Source organism: Falco rusticolus, chromosome Z (genome assembly GCF_015220075.1).
Source record: "Falco rusticolus isolate bFalRus1 chromosome Z, bFalRus1.pri, whole genome shotgun sequence".
NCBI classification, from domain to species: domain Eukaryota; kingdom Metazoa; phylum Chordata; class Aves; order Falconiformes; family Falconidae; genus Falco; species Falco rusticolus.
In genome coordinates this window covers 83,948,582-83,968,029 of record NC_051210.1, presented here as the reverse complement: position 1 = coordinate 83,968,029, position 19,448 = coordinate 83,948,582, and the positions used below count along the sequence as shown (strand labels likewise).

General features: G+C 43.3%; 1 protein-coding gene across 4 annotated transcripts in view; it reads right to left on the bottom strand.

Moving 5' to 3' along the window:
- Positions 1 to 19,448, bottom strand: part of WDR7 (WD repeat domain 7) — a 150,710-nt gene that overhangs the window by 57,207 nt on the left and 74,055 nt on the right. For all 4 annotated transcript variants that reach the window (XM_037374370.1, XM_037374369.1, XM_037374367.1 and 1 more), the window contains one exon: positions 16,796 to 17,017. In XM_037374370.1, coding sequence (XP_037230267.1) covers positions 16,796 to 17,017 — 222 coding nt within the window. The remainder of the gene's footprint in view (positions 1 to 16,795; positions 17,018 to 19,448) is intronic.

The following is a 19,448-nucleotide window of genomic DNA, read 5'->3' as shown; positions in this document are numbered from 1 at the left end:
AACCGTGCCTGGGTCTTCGGGTACGGAAACACTCCACAGCATGTAGCATTTAACAGCACCACCTGCTGCACCTGAGCAGAAATCTCCCTGAGTGGGGCCCACAAATAAATGTTGAGAAGTTGCCTGAAAGTTTACAAGATTTATCTGAATTGGCTCTCATATAGGAAAGCGTGCTTTAGCCCATTTCTTCTAGCCACCACCAGTCTTGTCTCATGCATGTCCTACACATGATGATTCAACTACTGCCGTGACCGACGCAGTGCTCCCAGGCGCTGGGCAGGGCTGCCGCAGCACTGCCGCTTGGCTTTGAGCCCTGCCCTGCGCTGATGCGAGCACTGGCTAGGAGAGGCAGCTCTCCAGAAAGGCAGGAGGCGCCCGGTACCAGTGAGCTCCGCAGCCCCAGACTGAAGAGCTGGGCTCGCTTTGCCCTCTAATCCGTTTTGAAAGAACAGCTGTGGCGGAGTTTCAGCAGGAACTGCTGGACATGTCTCCCACCTTTGCAGGACTCAGCGTTGGTGGTTAAGGTCCGTTAGAGATGCAAGCTCAAACATTTATCTCTTGCAGGTGAAGGAACTGAATTTGGGGTCATTTGTGTTACGTTTTAGGTCTTGGCCATTCAGACACTTATGTTACGACTCTGCCATCAGCACTGTCCCCTCAGGTCACCTCTTTGTAAACAAACCACAGCTGGCACGATCCCCCTCCCTACTGAAAGTGGCAGCAGAACCTAGAATAACAAGACAAATTACAGAGAGCAGAATATTCAAACAAATATCGTATTTTTCCCTAAAGGGTTGTTATAATATTAGATCTGTAATTCCCCTGATTTCACAACACACCCTTACGATGGCTACAGAGGACCATAGGCAGCAAAGGGAGCTGGTGGGGGCTGGGGGTGCCATGGAAGGTACCTGCTCCATCCCCTCCCTTCCAGGGCTGCATGCGTAACACACGCATTGCATTGCAACTGCTTCACAGCATTGTGTCCAACCTCAGTAGTAACTCTCTCCCCCTCTCACACGCTTTTTTTTTTTTTTTTCTTTTACAAGAAATATAGCTTAAGGGAGTATTGGGGAAAGAGAGAAATGATGTCCCCAAAATGTCAACATACCTGAATTCTAATCCAGGTTCCATTATGAGGAATGTGACTAAATTTAATTTTAATAGATTATTTTTAAATAAAAATAATTACTATATAAAAATGGGTAGGAGGGCAAAAAAAGCAACCTTCAAGATAATTTACCGTTATCTCATCTAACCTCTTAATAATGTTTCATTTAGCTTGCTATTGTGATAACTACTGATTTTACAGGTTTTTTTCTTTAGTCTTCAGAACTGTCCTCTACAAGTTGCTCATTTTGTTTATTAAATAAGCCAGGCACCGTCTTTCAAGCATCAGAAAAGCCAACAACTGACACGGTTTTTCTAGTCCATTCCGCTAACCCCTTATACATGTGTAACAAAACCTGAAAGTTTCTTCTTGAAGTGGACAGCAGGCCACGAAGCCTAGTTTGTGTGAATTTTATTGTCTCACAATATTAAGAACCTAATTAAAAAAGTGACTACTCAAACATTACTGCAATGAAACATGCCTACCATTTCATAGGAATCCTCCTAGCATTGCTCCTGCTGAAACCCACTTGTGTGAACTGAGCTAAGGAAAAAGATGAACTAAACAAAAGTCATTCTGCTGCCCGTTTCTTACATGGACATCTTTGTTTAAGCTTTGACTTGGCTTAAATGAATGAATTAATATTGACAAAAACATCAACTAAGCTAATGAGTTGTTAGTTAAGGCAATAAACATGTCACATTAGAGTCAGTGCAGTAAAGAGGTAATAGCCCTGGAAAAGCTTGCCGATTGGGGCTGCGGCGACCCTCTGCTCTTAACCTTTGAGTCCATTATGCGGAGCAGGACCAGGAGCAGCCACACTAACATGTCCTGGACCCGCAGCCTGCCTGCGCTGCCAGGGCAGGTCCCTGTCATGCCTGGTGCTGATTCAGCTCTTTTAGTGAACCTACACACCTGTGCTGCCAACAAACAGGCAATGAAGGTATTTTAGTAGAAGTCTGGGCCAGCAACGGTGATGTGGCAGAACAGATCCTACCAGACCAGAATGCAGATGTGACTCTGCTTGAAACGTGCTCCTCCTGCTTTGGAAGGGCTCTGAAATTACTGTAAGCAGGGGTGCAGTCTTTCTTGCTGGAAATCTAAATAGTATCACCTCTTTAAACAAAAAGTTTTAAAATCTGCCTTAGAAAAACACTAAGCTTTAATGATTTACTATAAAACGTCATTAAGAAACAACAAAAAATCCTCTCACTGAAGACGGGGTGTGACTTGCTAGACAGAATTACTTCAAGCGTAATTTAGCAGAAACATAGCTTAGGAAATGCCATTCCTATAAAAATTTGTATTAAATTTTGTTCTAAATGTTTCATTCTGCATTGGTACACCTATGCTACAGCATATGGAAATAATAAAAAAAAAGCAGCAGAGGAGGTAACCCAGAGCGCAGACTTTGTCCCTGGACCGAGCTGACCCCATGTCCAGTACCAGGGAGCTACCAGGATACCAGAACCAGACTGGATTTTTCCAGCCAGTGGAGAAGGATAAAATTTTAGACACAAGTATGAAGTACTTTCAACATTTAGGATAGAGATAGCAAATCTGCCTGTTCCCTGAAATGATTTCTGTATATCCTCACATGAAACCTACGTGACAGCACACAGAACCTGTACAAAAAGCTGCATCCAGCAGACTGAGGCATAGGTACAAGTCTGCCTGCTATTCATGTGTTTATTGAACATTAAAATAAAGGTTTGAGTCATTGCTCCTTGCCATTTTTATTAATGAAAATGTGACATGAATACTAAAGCTTGTAATTATTTTCAATGCATACAGCCCCTCAGATTTCTGAAACGTCTTTCCTTGCTGATCTCAAGAGCTTTGACCATATTACATCAGTCGCATTGTTATCCCCATTTTGCTGATAGATTTAAAAAAATTAAATAATTTGCTCAGGAAAATCAATAGCACAGGTATGAACGAGACACTGATAACCCGATGCCATTCTCATAATTTGCCACGAGATCAAGTATCCAACTAAAAAAAATGATGGACTCCGGCATATGATTTAACTTGCTTTGCATCTTTTTTCCATTTTGGAAAAAAGAAAGTAGTAAAGAATCATAGCCATAATTTTTTTTCAGTCTGCCCTCTCTCCCGTGTCTGTTGGGCAGAATGTTTTCTGCAAGAATGTAAACCAAATTGTGACCTTTCTGGATGATTTGACATCTACTGTAAGAAACGTCCACAGAAAGAGAAATAAAATTGGATAGCTGGGTTAAAAATCCGTATCACTTAATCCCTTCCTACTTCTAGTGCAGTGAATTTTTATTACGCATCTTCTCTCATCTTTCAAGACAGGTATAAAAACCAGAGAATGATTAACTAGTCATATTATTTGAAGATTTTTTTCTGAAGTTTTAGTGATGAAAAGTTTTTTTTTCCCCTACCATAATGTCAAATTTCCTAATTTTTACAGAATCCATTTTCAGCATTTTTCTGGCCTTTACTGTAATTTTGACCCTCAGGTTTTTTCAAGTGAATGGGCTAGAAGAGACTTTTTGTTGATGACTTCAAGTCATTTAAGTACCATTCTTGCAACAGGTGCAATGCCTGTAACTTCTAAGATAATTTCAGAATTCACATGGATAAGTAGGTTTTTTCTTTCTTTTGAAAAGTATGGTCTTAGAGTATATTAAGAAGCTAAGTAGTTATTGTGCATGACAGTAACAATGATTGCATTTATACAAGTAAAAAACAATTTAGAACTAAATTTGAACTGCTCCAGCATAAAAGGAGAAAAGCAAAGAGGTGAAGAGAACGGTCCCCAACTGTACACGTGGGAAGCACCATAACCCTACGGAGTCCCCCGGAGCAAGCTGCACGCGGGCAGCGCATGCATCACTGCGCACTGGTGACCAGCTGAGGGGTGCCGGGGCAGGACAGCAGAGCCACAGCTTGGGCGAGCCTGACCCTGTGCAGCCATTTTGTCCTGCAGGGCAGAAGACAGCTGCCAGGTTTCCATCTGGCTCACAAGGACCGTTATTCCGTCGTTGGTCGGTCACTTTGTGTCATTTCACTTGCTGTGCAACGATTCAAGATTAATTCTCAATACTCCTGATGCTCCAAGATTTTCCAGGGGCAGCGCAGGCTGCTCCTACCTGCCAGCAGCCAAGAACAATAGGACATTCACTGTGCAGGCAATCGATAGCGCCCACCCCTCCTCCGGCTGCTGCAAAGGAGAGAAACATTCACCGTGCGGGACTCGCTCCGCACAACGCCACTGTAGTGTTGGCTTTGCTCTTCCGGGGCTGAGCGACAGCCCCTTCTATCACAAATATGCAAGAAGTAAAACAGTTTTGAAAATATCTAGAGAAAGGTAGTCCCTGCTTATTTTATCAGTAAAATTTAAATTGTCACCTGAGGCTCCCGTTACCTAAAAAAAGAGCAAAAGTTGCGATTAGCAAATGAACATTTGAAACAACATGAACGACTAAGTCCTTTTTTGCATTTATTGAAAAGGTGAACATTGCAAGTACAAACGCTACAAGATGGGCACTGAGCACAGCAGAGGCAATGATGCCGCTCATCACTCCTGCCATCCAGCCGCCACCCGCCGCTGCACAGGGAAGCAAAGTTTTGCCTGGATTGTGTAAACCTCTCAGGGTTTGAAAAAGTTAGTGCTTCCTAACTGATGTGGTTCTGCAGCACATAGACACCTCGTGCTTTTGTTGGGCAGCTAAGATGTCGGTTTTAATAAAAGAAAAAAATAGGGTTTTGCCTCCTATCTGATCAGAAAGGAAGTGTCCTCATCCACTGTGAAGACTTACCCCACCAGAAATGTTATTTAATGCTAAGGGGGATGTTTTCCCCATGTAAATTATCTATGTAAATTCTGGAAATTTAGCAGAGGTTTAACAGGTCAGAACTGCCAACCCAAGATGCAGTAAATTCCCAGCATTTCTATTAAAGAGTGTAATACATACTGCTTTTTACATTACGTGAACAGAGAGCAAAGAATATTCCTAAGTGGGGCCAGACAAACACTGCCCTAAGCTGCTTTAAACTTCAGTAAGATTTCGCATAATTCATTAGGAAGGGAGACAAAGGAAAAAAGAAGAAAATGTTTGTAATAGCTGGTTTCCCAGTCTTTTCTGTCTAACTCTGGTCTAGTTCAACTGACCTAACAATGCCATTTTTCTTCCTCTTAAAATCTGCAGTGGGGGAATCAAATGCAAAAGCAAGATCAATTCTGTTCCAAGACAGTAAATGAGTTTTAGATCAGACTTGTTTCAATTTACGGAGAGAACCCAACTATGCTGCCTTAAATGCACTCTTCCCCTAAATATGAAATTCTACTACAGTACTATAGAAAGAGTAAACTATCATCATTTTAATCCAAAATTTGTTTATAATCCAGCAGGAAGGAGAAAGCCAGTATGACTTGGGTCATAACTGTGCATTAAACTTTGTATTTTCATTTCTGTTAATTGTATAATTCTATTAAACCATGTAATTTATTTTAATATAAATTATATAATGTTTTCTAAATAAAGCTACTTCCATTAAAATGATCATAGTTTCATAGGAAGTAGCTGTTTTTTCCATAACAGCACTGACCAAACCCTGTTAATCTCAGAAGTTTTCTCCTGTTACACATAATTCTAATGAGTTTTCTTAAGCAGTTTGGACAAGCTGTGACCCCATGACAGCAGAAGATGCACAATATCAATGAAATAAGTCAAGTCAATGCAGCAACTTGCAGGAGGCAGGGGTCACAGTTTAACCTTCTCCATAGCACTGCTGTCCAATACATAAACTTACCCACACCAACAGTGATGTGTATTTTATTCTTGACTGCTGCAAAGCCATGTGAGCAATGCAAAATCTCAGGGCAGTCCAGCTATTTCAAGTTGCTCCTTTCTCCCCAGGCTGTCACCCCAGCGGTGCCTGTCCCCTCAGTCTTGGTAGCACACCTATAGCCGGGTCTGTGCTGCAGCTGATGTCATCGACATTAGGCTCTTCATAGGGCAACCCTGTAATTGGTTCAACCAGATTTATCTTTGGAGAAAATAAAACCTGAGTGACCAGGCATTACGGGAGCAAGGGGTTACATTTGCATGTACTTGAGTAGTTTTGAAGATGAAATCAAAGCTCTCCAAAGGCCAGGATGCAGGGTAAAGATGGCTCCTTTTCTTTTTGGCTATCGCTACACATTCTGAATTACAACCCATCCAAGCTATAGCTTGAAACAGAGACTTTGACAACACCATCTCTTATGCTAAACTGGTAACTACAGCAACAGAAAGATAACCACACGAGCAGCGATTAGTTTTCTAACACATAGATCTCCAAACCAACTTACTACAGCGTCAGCCCACTGCCGGTGCTGATGGATTGCTTCCCTGGCAGCAGCTAGCTGTGTTAGACAGTTTGAAATTGTACTCCTAGACAATGTGCCATCGTCTTTACGCTGCAGGGGACACAAGGACTGGCTGAAGGACTGACTGAAGGAGCCGGGTTTCTTCTCCCTGGAGCAGAGAAGGCTGAGCGGGACCTCACCACAATGTTCCAGTACTTAAAGGGCAGCTACAAAGAGGATGGAAGCTGTCTATTCACAAAGAGCCACACCAATAAGACAATGGGCAACGGGTACAAGCTGCACCATGGAAGGTTTCATATTGACATAAAGAGGTTTTTGTACAATAAGAACAATCAATTCCTGGAACAACCTCCCCAGGGACATGGTGGAGTCCCCATCGCTGGAGGGTTTCAAGACTTGATTGGACACCATGCTAGATAATCTCAGCTCAGCTCCCTTTCCCACGAAAGGCTGGAGCAGATGATCTTCCAGGTCCCTTCCAACCTGGGTTGTTCTGTGATTCTGTAAGTTTTACTGCTGTTCTCCACAGCAATTTATTCCAGCCAGTTGCAGACCATCATCTCAGAGATAATCCCAAATATGATACTCAAGTCATACGTGTTTGAGTTGATTATGTGATCCTATGCTATGACATTTCACAAAGATGAACACAAATGCTGATAAAACATAAAAATTAAAGAAATTTTGAAGTTAATGAACAGGGGAAGTATATATGTAAACAAGATTTTTTTTACACTGTAAGTGCTAAGTCCAGCCGGTTGCACAAGTGACGCAACTCAGATGCCTATATGGAAAGATTGCATATATAATGAAAAGTTGGAAAGTAACACTGATATAGTATGTGCAAAATAAAATACTTCAAAATCTATGGTCACACATACGCACTCACATAGAAGTGTGAAGATAGAACATGCCACTCTGGACTAGCTGAAGGACTGCTCGCCAGTCCCCTCGCTGTTAGCCACTGATAGAGTAGCTGTTACAAAAGCTCCCACTGTAGATGAGTAGATAAGGGAACTGCCCCCAAACCCCCAGGCTCCCACCCCTGGACTGTCAGCAGGCTGGACCGCATTAAGGGTTAGACCCTTCAACATACCCTATATTTACTGCAGTTTTCATTACTCCTTGTCATTCCATAAATGCTTAACCCTTAAACATCTTCAAGCAATGAGTTCCCCAGGCCAGTCCAAAGTGCTTGGTGCTGGAGTAGCCCAGTGAGCCTGGGGGAAGAGACAGGGAAAAGAGCAGCTGCAAAATAGAAAAATTATCTAGCACAACAAATAGGTAAGCATCACTGCTTTCAGTTCTCTTCATTACCTGTCCCCAGAGCTGAAGCTATCCCTTCCTTCAGATATGCATAGTACTGGCAAACATCAGTTCTGTTTTTCTGACAATAAATTTCTTTATAGGAAATAAGCAAAATAGCTGTATAAACAACAACAAAAAAATGAATATATCTATTTTTCTGAATTTCTCACCTAAACGCTAAAACCAGTATTACAGAAAGTGCTTTTAAATATCCAGATACTCATAGGCAAGGACTGTTGATAAAGACAGTCCCTTTGGGACATGGTGGGTAGAGGCGAGCCCAGCTGATGCAGTGGGTATCATCTGCTACTGCCTTGGGATGGCACAGGGAGCAACCCTGGCAGCTCTGCTCAGTGCTGAGAAATGCCGCTGGACTGTGATCTTTATATAAATGCCATTTCTAAGGGGTGCAAACGCATACACATTCGCAAGCGTGTGGAAATAAAAAACATTCAAATTAATCATGGTACATCCCGCTAGCCTGATATTACATTTACTCAGGCAGGTATTCTCCTCTTGAGCTACAGCCGCTTCCTGTACATACATTTCCCTCAGGACATGAAAACACATGGCTGGAAGCCTGAAGTCGTAAGAGCTTAAATCAGCAATTATACAGCTCACAAATGCTGTGAGGTTTTCAGCAATGTTGCATCTCTCAGCCCAGCTCAAGCAGGGGCTGTGAAGAGCAATGGGAACAGTACCACTGAGGGACTGGACCTAACCCCAAAGGGCTGATCCCTCAGGTACCCCGTGTAGCATGCAGCACCCTGTCGTGCAAGGCACTTTTTGGGGAATTGGGGGCTTAAGTGAGATGTGACTAGAGTGGGGAAGGGGTTCCGGGGTGTCGGAAAGGAGCTTGTGTGTCTGGACCAAAAAGAGAGAATCCCACTTTAACTGCCTCTCACCATAAACCCCCATGTATCCAGATCACCAAGAGCCAGCGGGGCTGTGTTCTCCATACCTTCGCACCGGGCGTCAACACGATCCTGCACCTGTGCAACCACCCCGTTTCACAAGAACTGCAGAAAACTAAAATCTCTGACTCTGGTGGCATCAGCAGTGTTTTCAAAGGGTACTAGGGGATGGCATGATCAGATCAGCAGCAAATTCATACACATTTTGTTTTCTTAGGAAGTGATTAATTGTATATCTCTTGTGATACTCTGTTCAGATATCTGAGATATACCTCACATACTTCTACAAGAAAAACTTCCGTTCCTTATTTGTAAGACGGGAATAATATTGCCCCTTTAAGTTTTAAAAAACCCCACTCCTATCTGACACATTTCTACAGCTTTTTTTTCAGCATACTTACAACACTGAACCTTTTACATTTAACCCTTATATGACCACCAATCCACAGCTTCCCCAAAACCAGCTGCACCTGCAAACGCTTGGCTGTTGGCCGAGCAGACCCGAGTCCTGCGGGAGACGGGGATCAGCCGGAGCGGGGTACAGGACTGCGGGGCAGCCAGGCCCTTGGCACTGAGCAGGCACATGCTTCACGCTGCAGGTAACACAGGCTGTGTGGGCACACAGCCTCTTCCAGCATGCCCCTCTGCACACCAGGCACGCCTTGCTGCCCCGGCCCCCCGTGCCTGACTGGGTGAGCTTGGAAGTTACCCTAAAACTGCAGCCTGCAATGGGGTGTGACACCGGAGGACTGGGGCTGAAGGCTGAGCGTTAACCGCTGGAATTAAAAACAGGGCTGTCCCTCCAACAAGCCTGTGCCTCCTCTGCACTGCACCCTGGTGCAGACTACTGCTGTCATGGGCAGAGTGGCTCTCGCAGCCCTGGGCGGGCTCACTCTCCCTCGGACACCTTCCCAAGCTTCCTTCGCTGGGTTTAGCCTCCCCCAGCCCCAGCTACAAGGCTTTGCTCCACCTGCTCACATGCAGCCGTACAACGGGTCCTGCGGTGCTGCTGCCCTACAAGCAGACTGAAGAAACCAAGCTGCTTCGGTTTCTTTCACATGAGATGAAAGTGTGAGCGTTCTCTGGTGGAAGTGTTTGTATTTTACCCAGTATTTCATACGAAAGCCTGTGCTTGACCTTTTGGAAACAGAAAGCAGATAGAGATGAAGTCCACGGACACAAGGAGGGTTATGGACAGCTGTCACCAACACACCTCTCAGCAGGCCTGGCACCCTCCTGGGGAACAACCCGGGGCAGGTCTGAACAGCCTGCAGGGCTCTGGAAGGCTGAAGTTGGAGGAAAAAATACAGCACCTTGAATTTTTGTTACCCCCAAATGGGGTACCAGTCTCAAAGTTGAGCCTTCACTTACAGACGGTGCATGGACCAGTAGAAAACACAACTGTCAGTGACTTACTTGGTGTTGAGGATTCCTCATAACCCAAACACAAAGAAGAGATTTTAGTTTGTTGAGATAGAACCCATCACAATAGTCAGATTATTAAATATGTGAAAAAGAAATCTCTGATTAAAAATACACAATTTAAATCACTCAGCCCTTACAGGATTTGGGGGAAAAGGTAAATACAATTTTTAAGATTTGATTTTGTTGCTAAAGCAAAAAGAAAAAAAATCCCAGATTTAAATTAGGGCTTAACATCTGCCACAGAGATTGACCATTTTCTGCCATACAGATTGACTATTTTTTCTAAATATTATCTCTGAGGATAACATATGGATTTTCATAAACACCATTTTTCCTTCTCCCCCCACCCCTTTCAGGGACAAAATTCTGCTTGACACACTGACCTAATCACACCAGCTCAAGGAAAAAAGCACATTTTACATTTACTAGTACACTGGATTTCACAGCATGCTTACTGAAAACGTACAGATCCAAAGAAGGAGAATAATGACACAAACCACAGGATTCATGCAAATCTGAGCAGCTTTCTGCATAACTGATATAAAAACACCGCCAATGGAATGGCATGTGCTGCTAGCAGGCTCGTTATGAACAATAAAATCATTTATTTGCTTTAATCATGCTGTTGTGGTTTTGTTTTTGTTTAAATTAAGTTATTGAGCCAGTTTGCCTAATTTGCTCTGAAAGGCTGCTGTTCAGGTGTACAACTGATTTATTGCTTCCATAAGTGATGATCCCAAGTGCTCTCTCGTCTGTATTAATTGCCGCTGCAGGCTCAGCCTATCAGCTCTCCAGTGGGTGCATACAGTTAGTGGGGAGTCACCTCCTCCTCACCAGGGGCTGCCTTCTCCTTGCTGGAGTGGCAACTGTAATATTTTCACAGTACCTAACTAATGGATCACAAGACATTAGAAAAGGCTTCAAGGTAGGTGATGGAGCCTACCTTGTTCACCGAGCTGTGTTCACTGAGACCCTGAGTTTATCCTGTGTTAAATTCTGTTTTCAGATGAAACAGTTTTGGGGTCTATACAAAAATCTGTAATGCTGGAAACTCCATTTAACGAAACACATGAAATACCTGGCTGCACACCCCAAGTAATCTTGCGCTTTCTTGCTTTTTGTATGCCTACGCATGTAAGAATGGATTGCAAAGCCATAGCGCATCTTGAAAGGTAAACCTCTAACATACGCAGACACAACTCCAATAGAAATTAATGTTAAGACAAATACCTTGCTTAGGAAAGGCTTCCATACACTGCAGTACTGAAACTTTTAGAAGATATTACTGAGTGACGAAGCCTGACTATCAGGCAGTAAATACTGCAAGAGAGCAAAAATCCAAAATTGAGGAAAACACCACCACGGGCAATATCTCAGCCACTTTGTAAGGCAATGGTCCTGTACCAGAACTAGAGACCTGACCTGCAACCCTCATCACAGGCTGGTTATTCTCTCCCACCCTCCTCCAGTTCTAGCCCCATTCCCATATGCCTAGCTCACTGCAGCGGGTTTGCCACCCTCTGGCTGGAGGGACATCCCTGGGAGAGGGCAGAAAAGGCCAAGGCAGACACACAGCCAATGCGAAACGTGCTTCCTTAATGGCAAATCCCCACTTCAAACACAGATGTGCTAAACTGTCAATATTATTGAAATTGTATTTACTTTGAAAAAAATATTTTCTTCATCCTAATCTAATGACTTAATTGTTTTGGCTGAGGGTTTCCAGAGCAATGGCCAAACGGTCTAAAGGTAATTGCTCAAAGGTGTAACATTTTACAAACATGTCTCTGTAATGGAAAAAAAGTGTCTTAACAACAGGCAGTACAACCCTATGCAATTATGCAGACGGGTATATTTCTATTTCTGTCCAGAAATATTACTTGTTTCCCCTCCTGCTTAACAGGCAAGAAGGTCAGCTGCTATGAGTTTGGGACATCATAATTAAAAAATGAAAAATGGTATCATGAGTCTGTGTTAAGAACCTAACTGCTGGCTAGCTTATTTAATCCAGAAGCTAGCAAAACTGGAGTGACTGCCATGGATATGTAATGTGGAAACCCTAAAATTCATTTTGGAAGGAAGTACATACATGTAGCCTGCAAAACCAATATAAATAACTCAATGCCGTGAACATGCTGTTGCATATGACACTGAGTTAAAGGGCAAAACGCTTATCATTTATAACTACATTGATGGCAGATGCTTTGAAAAAGACACTGCATTAACAACAGAATCAAGTATTTCCATATTCAGGATAGAACAGTCATTCAGATTTATCAGCCCATTAACTTCATAAAAACAGCATTAGCTGCAATTTAAGTGTGATGTGGTGCATCTGTAATGAGAAATTCTTTGGGTGGCATTTTATAATTAAATATCTCGTGAACTATTCGTAAGGTCAACAGAGATTAATGCAGGCTGTCAGGCAAGGTCACTGCGTGGATTTCTAGAGAATTCCACACTCAAAAAAAGACATTATCACAATTATTATTTTCTTTAATACAGTAAGTTATAATGTGATCAGACTATACTTTATCAAATCTGCATCTGTTCTGATGGGCCAAAAATATTTTCTGTATCACTGTAAGACAAAAGAAACAACCTGTATTTTAGTACAGTCTGAAAGCCATAATAGGACACATATCAGAGAGAAAAATAGTAACTCTGAGCGTGTACTAGGAATTTGCTTTTTCTTGTTCAAAGAACTGAATTTCTGAACAACTGTCCAGTTTTTAAAGTAATTTCATCTGCACTATCACATACATGGAATAAAGTTGAGAAGGGTCTTTTAACAAATACGATCACAGATAAAACCACCTCGAGAACAGCATTTTGTGGCATGGCGGTATTTCCATTTTGCCAAGGCTTCACCCACCCTGCCCCCTTTCCAAGGTCAGTCCCCACACAGCTGTGCTGGGGACCAGGCTCACACAGAACCAGAGCAGATAGCCAAATGCAAACACCAGCCCGGGGCAGCACGCCGACACCCTTCTGCTTCATGGTTATCCAAAGCACCTGCCCTCTAGGTGAGATGCGGCACAGAGGGGTATGGTGGAAATGCCTCAAAACAATGCTGCTCCCAGTACCATTCCTGCTGTCCGAGGTACTGGCATATTGTGCTCGACCTGAACAAAACACCTAAGAAAACAGTAACTTCTTAACTCTGCAGAAAACGCAACGTTGTACTGTGGGTTCAGGGCAGGTCACACCAGCAAGACAGCAATACTGACTTACATCACATTCTTATCCTAAGGGCACGCTGTATGTAAAACCTGATAAAGAAGTTTACTGCTAATGCCATCATCAACCAAAAGCATAACCCAGTATCACCTGCATTTTTTCCCCCCCAGCAGTCTTTATTTCTGATATTCCTCTGGCTCTTCGTCTATTTCAGACATTACCTTACAGCCTTGATCTAAATTTTCAGCATTTAATGTGTCAAGCTTCATCTACATTAAAGACTGAATTTCAACCTATCAGTCAGCCAGACAGTTGTGCAGTGTTTCTGAGATTATGATTAAATGGCATCCAAAGCTGGAGCTTACAACTTTGCTAAGCCTGACATAACAAAAATAACATGCAAATAGATAAACAAAGATGCAGGAGGAAAGAACTCAGGAGGATCAAAGACGGGTCCGAGTGTCTCAGCCATGCAACTGACAAAGCAGCACAATCAACTACGGGCTCACACCAGACCTATATAACCGTGAGAATGGCAAAGACAAGGCACTGTCGATGGAAGTGACCCAACTTCTTTTCCATGGAAGATTAGGCAAATACTAGGCTCTATAGCCTTTTGGAAGCAAAGCAGAAATAAACCTAATTTCACCTGTGGAGCATGCCACTGGAAGATAGAAGACAAAGCTGATCTCTGCATCACTGACAACTTCCAAACGATGTAGAGAGCACTCTGCACTGCTTAGAGTCTAAGAAAGATGTCAGCATCCTGTTATTTTAGGAAACTCTAAAAGACAAACAAACCTTACTTTGACTCTGTGCCCAAGTGTCAATCTGGGAAGAAGCCTAACTCAGCCTCGTACTGTAACAGAAAACCAAGGAAGAACTTGTCTTGTGCACTGGGAGACAGACAATCGCTCGTGCTGGCTCACCCAGAGACACAGGGAAGTCGTCTTCACCCTTTATTCTCCTGGTACCATTTGAAGAGACAAATAACTTAGAAACTCAAAATGGGCAATGAAGTGGAACACAAAAAACCCAAATAAAGACAAAAAATACCGCCCCCCCCCCCAATAACCCCAGTTTAAAACCAAACAAACAAGTATGTAAAGCAGAGTTCCATATATGTGCAAGAAACTGCCAACAAAGAGGAAGCAGAGAACTGCCAGACTTTTTATTTCAGCTTGCAAAGGGCTGACAGAATACTCCTGCTTACTAAAGCAGTGGAACTACATATGAGTTACATGAACATGTCAGCTGGAAAAAAATAAAATCAAACATTTTGCTAGTTTTCTCAGAAATATGACTTGGTTTGTGAAGTGCTGCACAGCCAACCCTGCACTTCCACACTGTCACAACCAGGACCACACATTTCTCAGATCTGAGCACTGTGCTATGTGCACGCTCTCTCAACCAGCCTTTCCTCGGCCTTTCAAAAGTCAGTGGAGGAAGCACCACGCTTCACAGAAGATGAATTTCAACCATCTACCACGTGGAAGATGGAGGCTGTGCCTACACCAGTGACTCAAGCAGTGCTCCATGATGATTTTGAGGTTCTAACCATGTTCTTCTACAATTCAGTTGAAATGGCCGCTAGCTCAGTGCTGCTGTGTGCCACCTAACACCCTCTCACATAACTCCTGGGCACTGCTTGGGGCTGCGTGGGCCATGGACCATTCCCTGTGGGCAGGCTGCACAGCACCACCTTCTCTGGGGGCTCAGGGAATTCATCAGCATGGCTGCAGGCCACCCCGTCCTAACAGGCTCAGCAGAAGGGAATGGTCTACAATGTTGACCCTATTAGTACAGTAATCAAGCTTTGTTTGTCTATTATTGTTATAGTATTACATTACCATGTAACTAAGAAGGCAGCACTTGCCCTGTGCTTCATTAAAACAAAAATACAAAATTTATCATTGTTGGATAATAATGGAACTCATTATCTGCATATTTTGTAGGAAGATGAGTTGGAGTGAACAATGAGTAAAGGCATAAAAAAAAAACCAAACAAAAAACAAACAACGAACAGAATGACTTTTGCACCTTTTCTGACCAGAAGTCTTTGCAGCTTGACACAGACCCCAGGACTGAGACTACTCTCCAGTACAAGCAAGCACAAACACAAGCAAAACGAATACACAAAGCATGCCCTCAATCATGCTGCAGCAGACAAGGCCTTCAAGACTTCTTGTACTAAAGGGACAGAATACTGCCCTGTGAGACAATCAGCTCCTCCAAATCATTTTGAGGTTTAATGCACTGAACAGTGCACTTTGGAAGTAAGCATGTACAGCTCACATAACCAGGGCTTCAGACAGGACAGTCCCCCTCTTTTATCATTACTACCAGTCCTCTCCTGTAATAGCTTTCAGCTGAGACAATACGCCGCTTTTCAATTATTTGTGTTTTTCACTTTTCCTCAAAGGCACTTGGGCATCAGGTGTAGATGGAACTAGTGCAGGAGGAGAAATCTGCTGCTGTGGAATTATTTTATAGCTAACCAGATAGCAGATGGTTTTTCAAGCAATACTGGCAACAAGTCTGTAGCGCTTCGGAGGGATCTTACAGAGATGACAAAGGGGACTTTTGCCAGACTCCACATAAAAAAGCCAAGTACCTGCCCACTCAGGAACCCAGCCAAAATAATTGTACAAACCAGGGCCCTGTAGTTGCATTTGCTTCTAGTAGATTTTTCACAATTAACATCAGATACTCAGTGCATAGATATGTAACCATCTTTGATAAGATCATGTTTACTATCCATACTAAGGGTAATTAAATCAACACTACAGTACTGATTTTAATATAGGACCAGACCACTACATTTTATATAGCACACTTTGAATTCCACTATTTTTCCATTAATCTGTCTTTGATTTTTACGTCAGACATTGTGCATGCTCTCCCCTACACACGCTCCTCATCACCAAGTATATTTTTCTATAGCTTACTGATCCACATCTCAAAATGTACACGTGTGAAGTGAGCACACTTGCCAGTGCTTAGTTACAGGGGGAACGACTCTACTAAGAGCAAGACCTGCCACGCACTGAAATGACAATTAGTCAATGGAGGAGGCAGGATGAGTGCTGACAGTCTCCTTCCTCCGTCTCTACTAATGCAAGGGATGTTTTCAGGACAAAAAAAAAAAAAAAAGAATGAAATACATAAATGAAGTCCTAAATGCAAGTGTTTTGGTTTAACTGGGAGGAGAATAAAGGATGTCAGAATTGCAGCAGAAGAGCCAGCCACTACCAGAAAGCAACAGACTGGTTTGCAGCACCACTGCAAACCCCACACCCAGTAACCAGCTCCACCGCTCTGTCCCACTCACTCTATGAGCACTTTGCAACCTCTTTCTGTGGTGTGGCTTATTGTACGTTCAAAACTTCTCATCTTTTTTCCAGTGAAAGGATATTTTAAATGAACCAGTTTGTACTGAAATCTAAGTAACACCCCTTCCTCCCCGCCCCTCTGCCCTCAACACCAGTGAGGGAACCCAGTACTCAGGGTACTCACATGTATGCCTTGCCAAGGAATAATTTGATCCACCGCTAGTCAAACCAAATCCCTCAGGAATTTGACTGGAACTACGTGGCCGAGTGGGAAGTTTCGGTGGTTCAATTTCAGCTCCAAATTCTGCCCCGATCACCCCCAGCAGAACGATGGCCGTGGCTTGCTTCCGTCTCTCTTCATAGGATGTGGATATTTTTTTCATTTGTGGGAGACCAGACAGACAACCTAAAATGAAAAATAAGAAATATGAGAAAAATTAAAAGCAGGGTTGTTCTTTACTACTCCAAAACCCACTTGTTTCCCAGAGAAAATAAGAGGTTTCCATTTAACTTAAATCACATCTTCAGGACTGTTACTGCCCTTACCAGGGTTTTCGGCTAGCAGAGATGATTCCATTTTACTTCTCAAAACTTACAATGCGTGACAAAAGTCTAAAAACCACTTATTGCAAGGTCTGCCTTCAACGAGACCCACCTTTCAAAAACTGTCAAGATCTTATGGGAAAAAAGAATCACCAGAAAAAACAGAAAACTGTCTGATTTCATAGTTTTATGTGTTGAGTTGATAAAAGATCTGTGGAATTCTGTGTTTCTTAGTTCTTGTGAAAGGTGATTTTTGGTTTGCTTCCTGTTCATCTTAAATTTGCATAACCAGTAATATTTTTTTTAAAGACGACAGATTTTTAGGATAACTGACTTGGTTATAGAAAAGCACCTTTTTATTTTAGGATCCATTGTCACATTCAGATTCTCACTAAATTTTAGCATTACAATATATGCCACTAAACCAAACTAGTATTTTTGTACACTAGAATGTTACGTATGCTATTTTAACAAACATTCTTAAAAACAGTGGGAAAAAAACCCTCACTGTATTATTAATTTCAAATAAAACTGAGATTTACATCATTAGTGTAATACAGCCCAGGGATTTTGGATTTCACTAAGCAGAGGAAGTTTTTGGGTTGGTTGGTTTATTTTTCTTTGAGTAAATAAAATTTTAGAAGAAATTGACTGGAATGGAAACACTGTATTCACTTACTCTGACAAGCACAATTCACTTTTACCTATAAGACTAATCCATGGCGTACTAGGAAATGCCCTACCATAAATTCTACAAAAATAACAAAGTCTTAATCCTTCCTACAGCATTCTGCTGCTAAACCTTTGCTGAGAAGTCGGAAGGCACCACCTGGCACTGAATGAGACTTACTGGGCTTATGGATTAATGAAGGGTGAATTAGCGAGTCGCACTGTACGTCTCTTTCTGCTAATGACATTCACATGGCTCGATAGGAAACATCACCTACAAGAAAACTAACCACATCTTAGAACCTGTGTTTGAAGACTATCCATGTTCAGGCAACCATGCTTTGGTTGTGACTGCAATGTGCCAGCCAAAAGGGAGAGAAAAACAACGGAAAGCTTAACAATGGTAGGGGAAGGGAAAAAAAAAAAAGGAAAAAAATCAATAGGAACTGCCTTCGGAGGAAGGAGGATGAAAATGGGCTGTAACAGACAAAGCAAGAAATGTAACAGTTTTAACTGCTTAGCACTCACTTATCCTGCTCCCGCCCTCTGCAGCCACCATAATCTCCTTAACATTTGCATATGGAGCGCTGGCAGGTTCTGCCTTACTGCAGCCTCCCTGCCTCATGCCCGGGGAGCTTGGAGCCAGCGGGTGGGCAGCAGCTCCTGTCAAGGCCCAACACCCCCCATCTCCTGGGGTACCCCGGCGAAGGGCACCCCTGCGAGTGACTGATGGCGGCTCCCTCCCTGCTCCCAGCAGCCGCCTCTCGCCCAGGTGCTCAGACAGAGCCTGGTGTGACATCTTAGATCAAGATGAATTGGCACAAACTCCTGATCCAAGATTGTTTTATACCATTTAATTTAGTTTCTTCCCCTGCTTGGATGAGCACAGCTCTGGTTATGGATTTCTATTCTAATGCGCTGCAGCAGGCGCGGGGAGCAGGCAGCAGAGCAGATGCTGGTGCAGGGGACGGCGGGATGCTGATCAATAGGCGAGGCGCTGACCCCAGCCGCGCCGCCCGCGCCGGCTACGGCTCCCAGGCGAGGAAGAAAGGAAGAGCGAACACATGTGCTGCTTCCAGTAGGAAATTAAACCACGGGGGCACTCGGTGTGCTGCGCCCTCCCCCCGCCTGCCTTTCATTTGATTACAGCAATATGAAGTTAACCCTTCATTAGATCCCCAAGGACGGATTTCAAGAGTATCCTTCAAATTACAGGCTTGCTTCCACAGAACTTCCACGTTGCAACTCTAAACAGCAAACAACGAACCAGTGGGCATCCACAAGCTCTGTCCCAACTCACAGCTCTGCCATCCCTGGGACAGGCAGGAGCAGGCTGTCCTTGCACAGCACACGATGAACTGCAATTAATACCGGATCCAGAAGGAAAACTCCCGGGCTGGCAGCGGCACAGTGCTGTGTGCTCGGCAGCAGCTAGTGGCTGAGCTAATTCCTACTGCTGACCCCACACCTCCAAGCACCCAGATGTCAAGGAGATAACTCTTTGTTAACCTAACAACAAATTTCAACCAGAGCAGGGTGGGAAATATTCTTAAGAGTGTTTCATTAGCAATCTGGCATACGACAGCCCTTACCCTGCTCATTGCTGCAGTGTAGGATTTCCTACC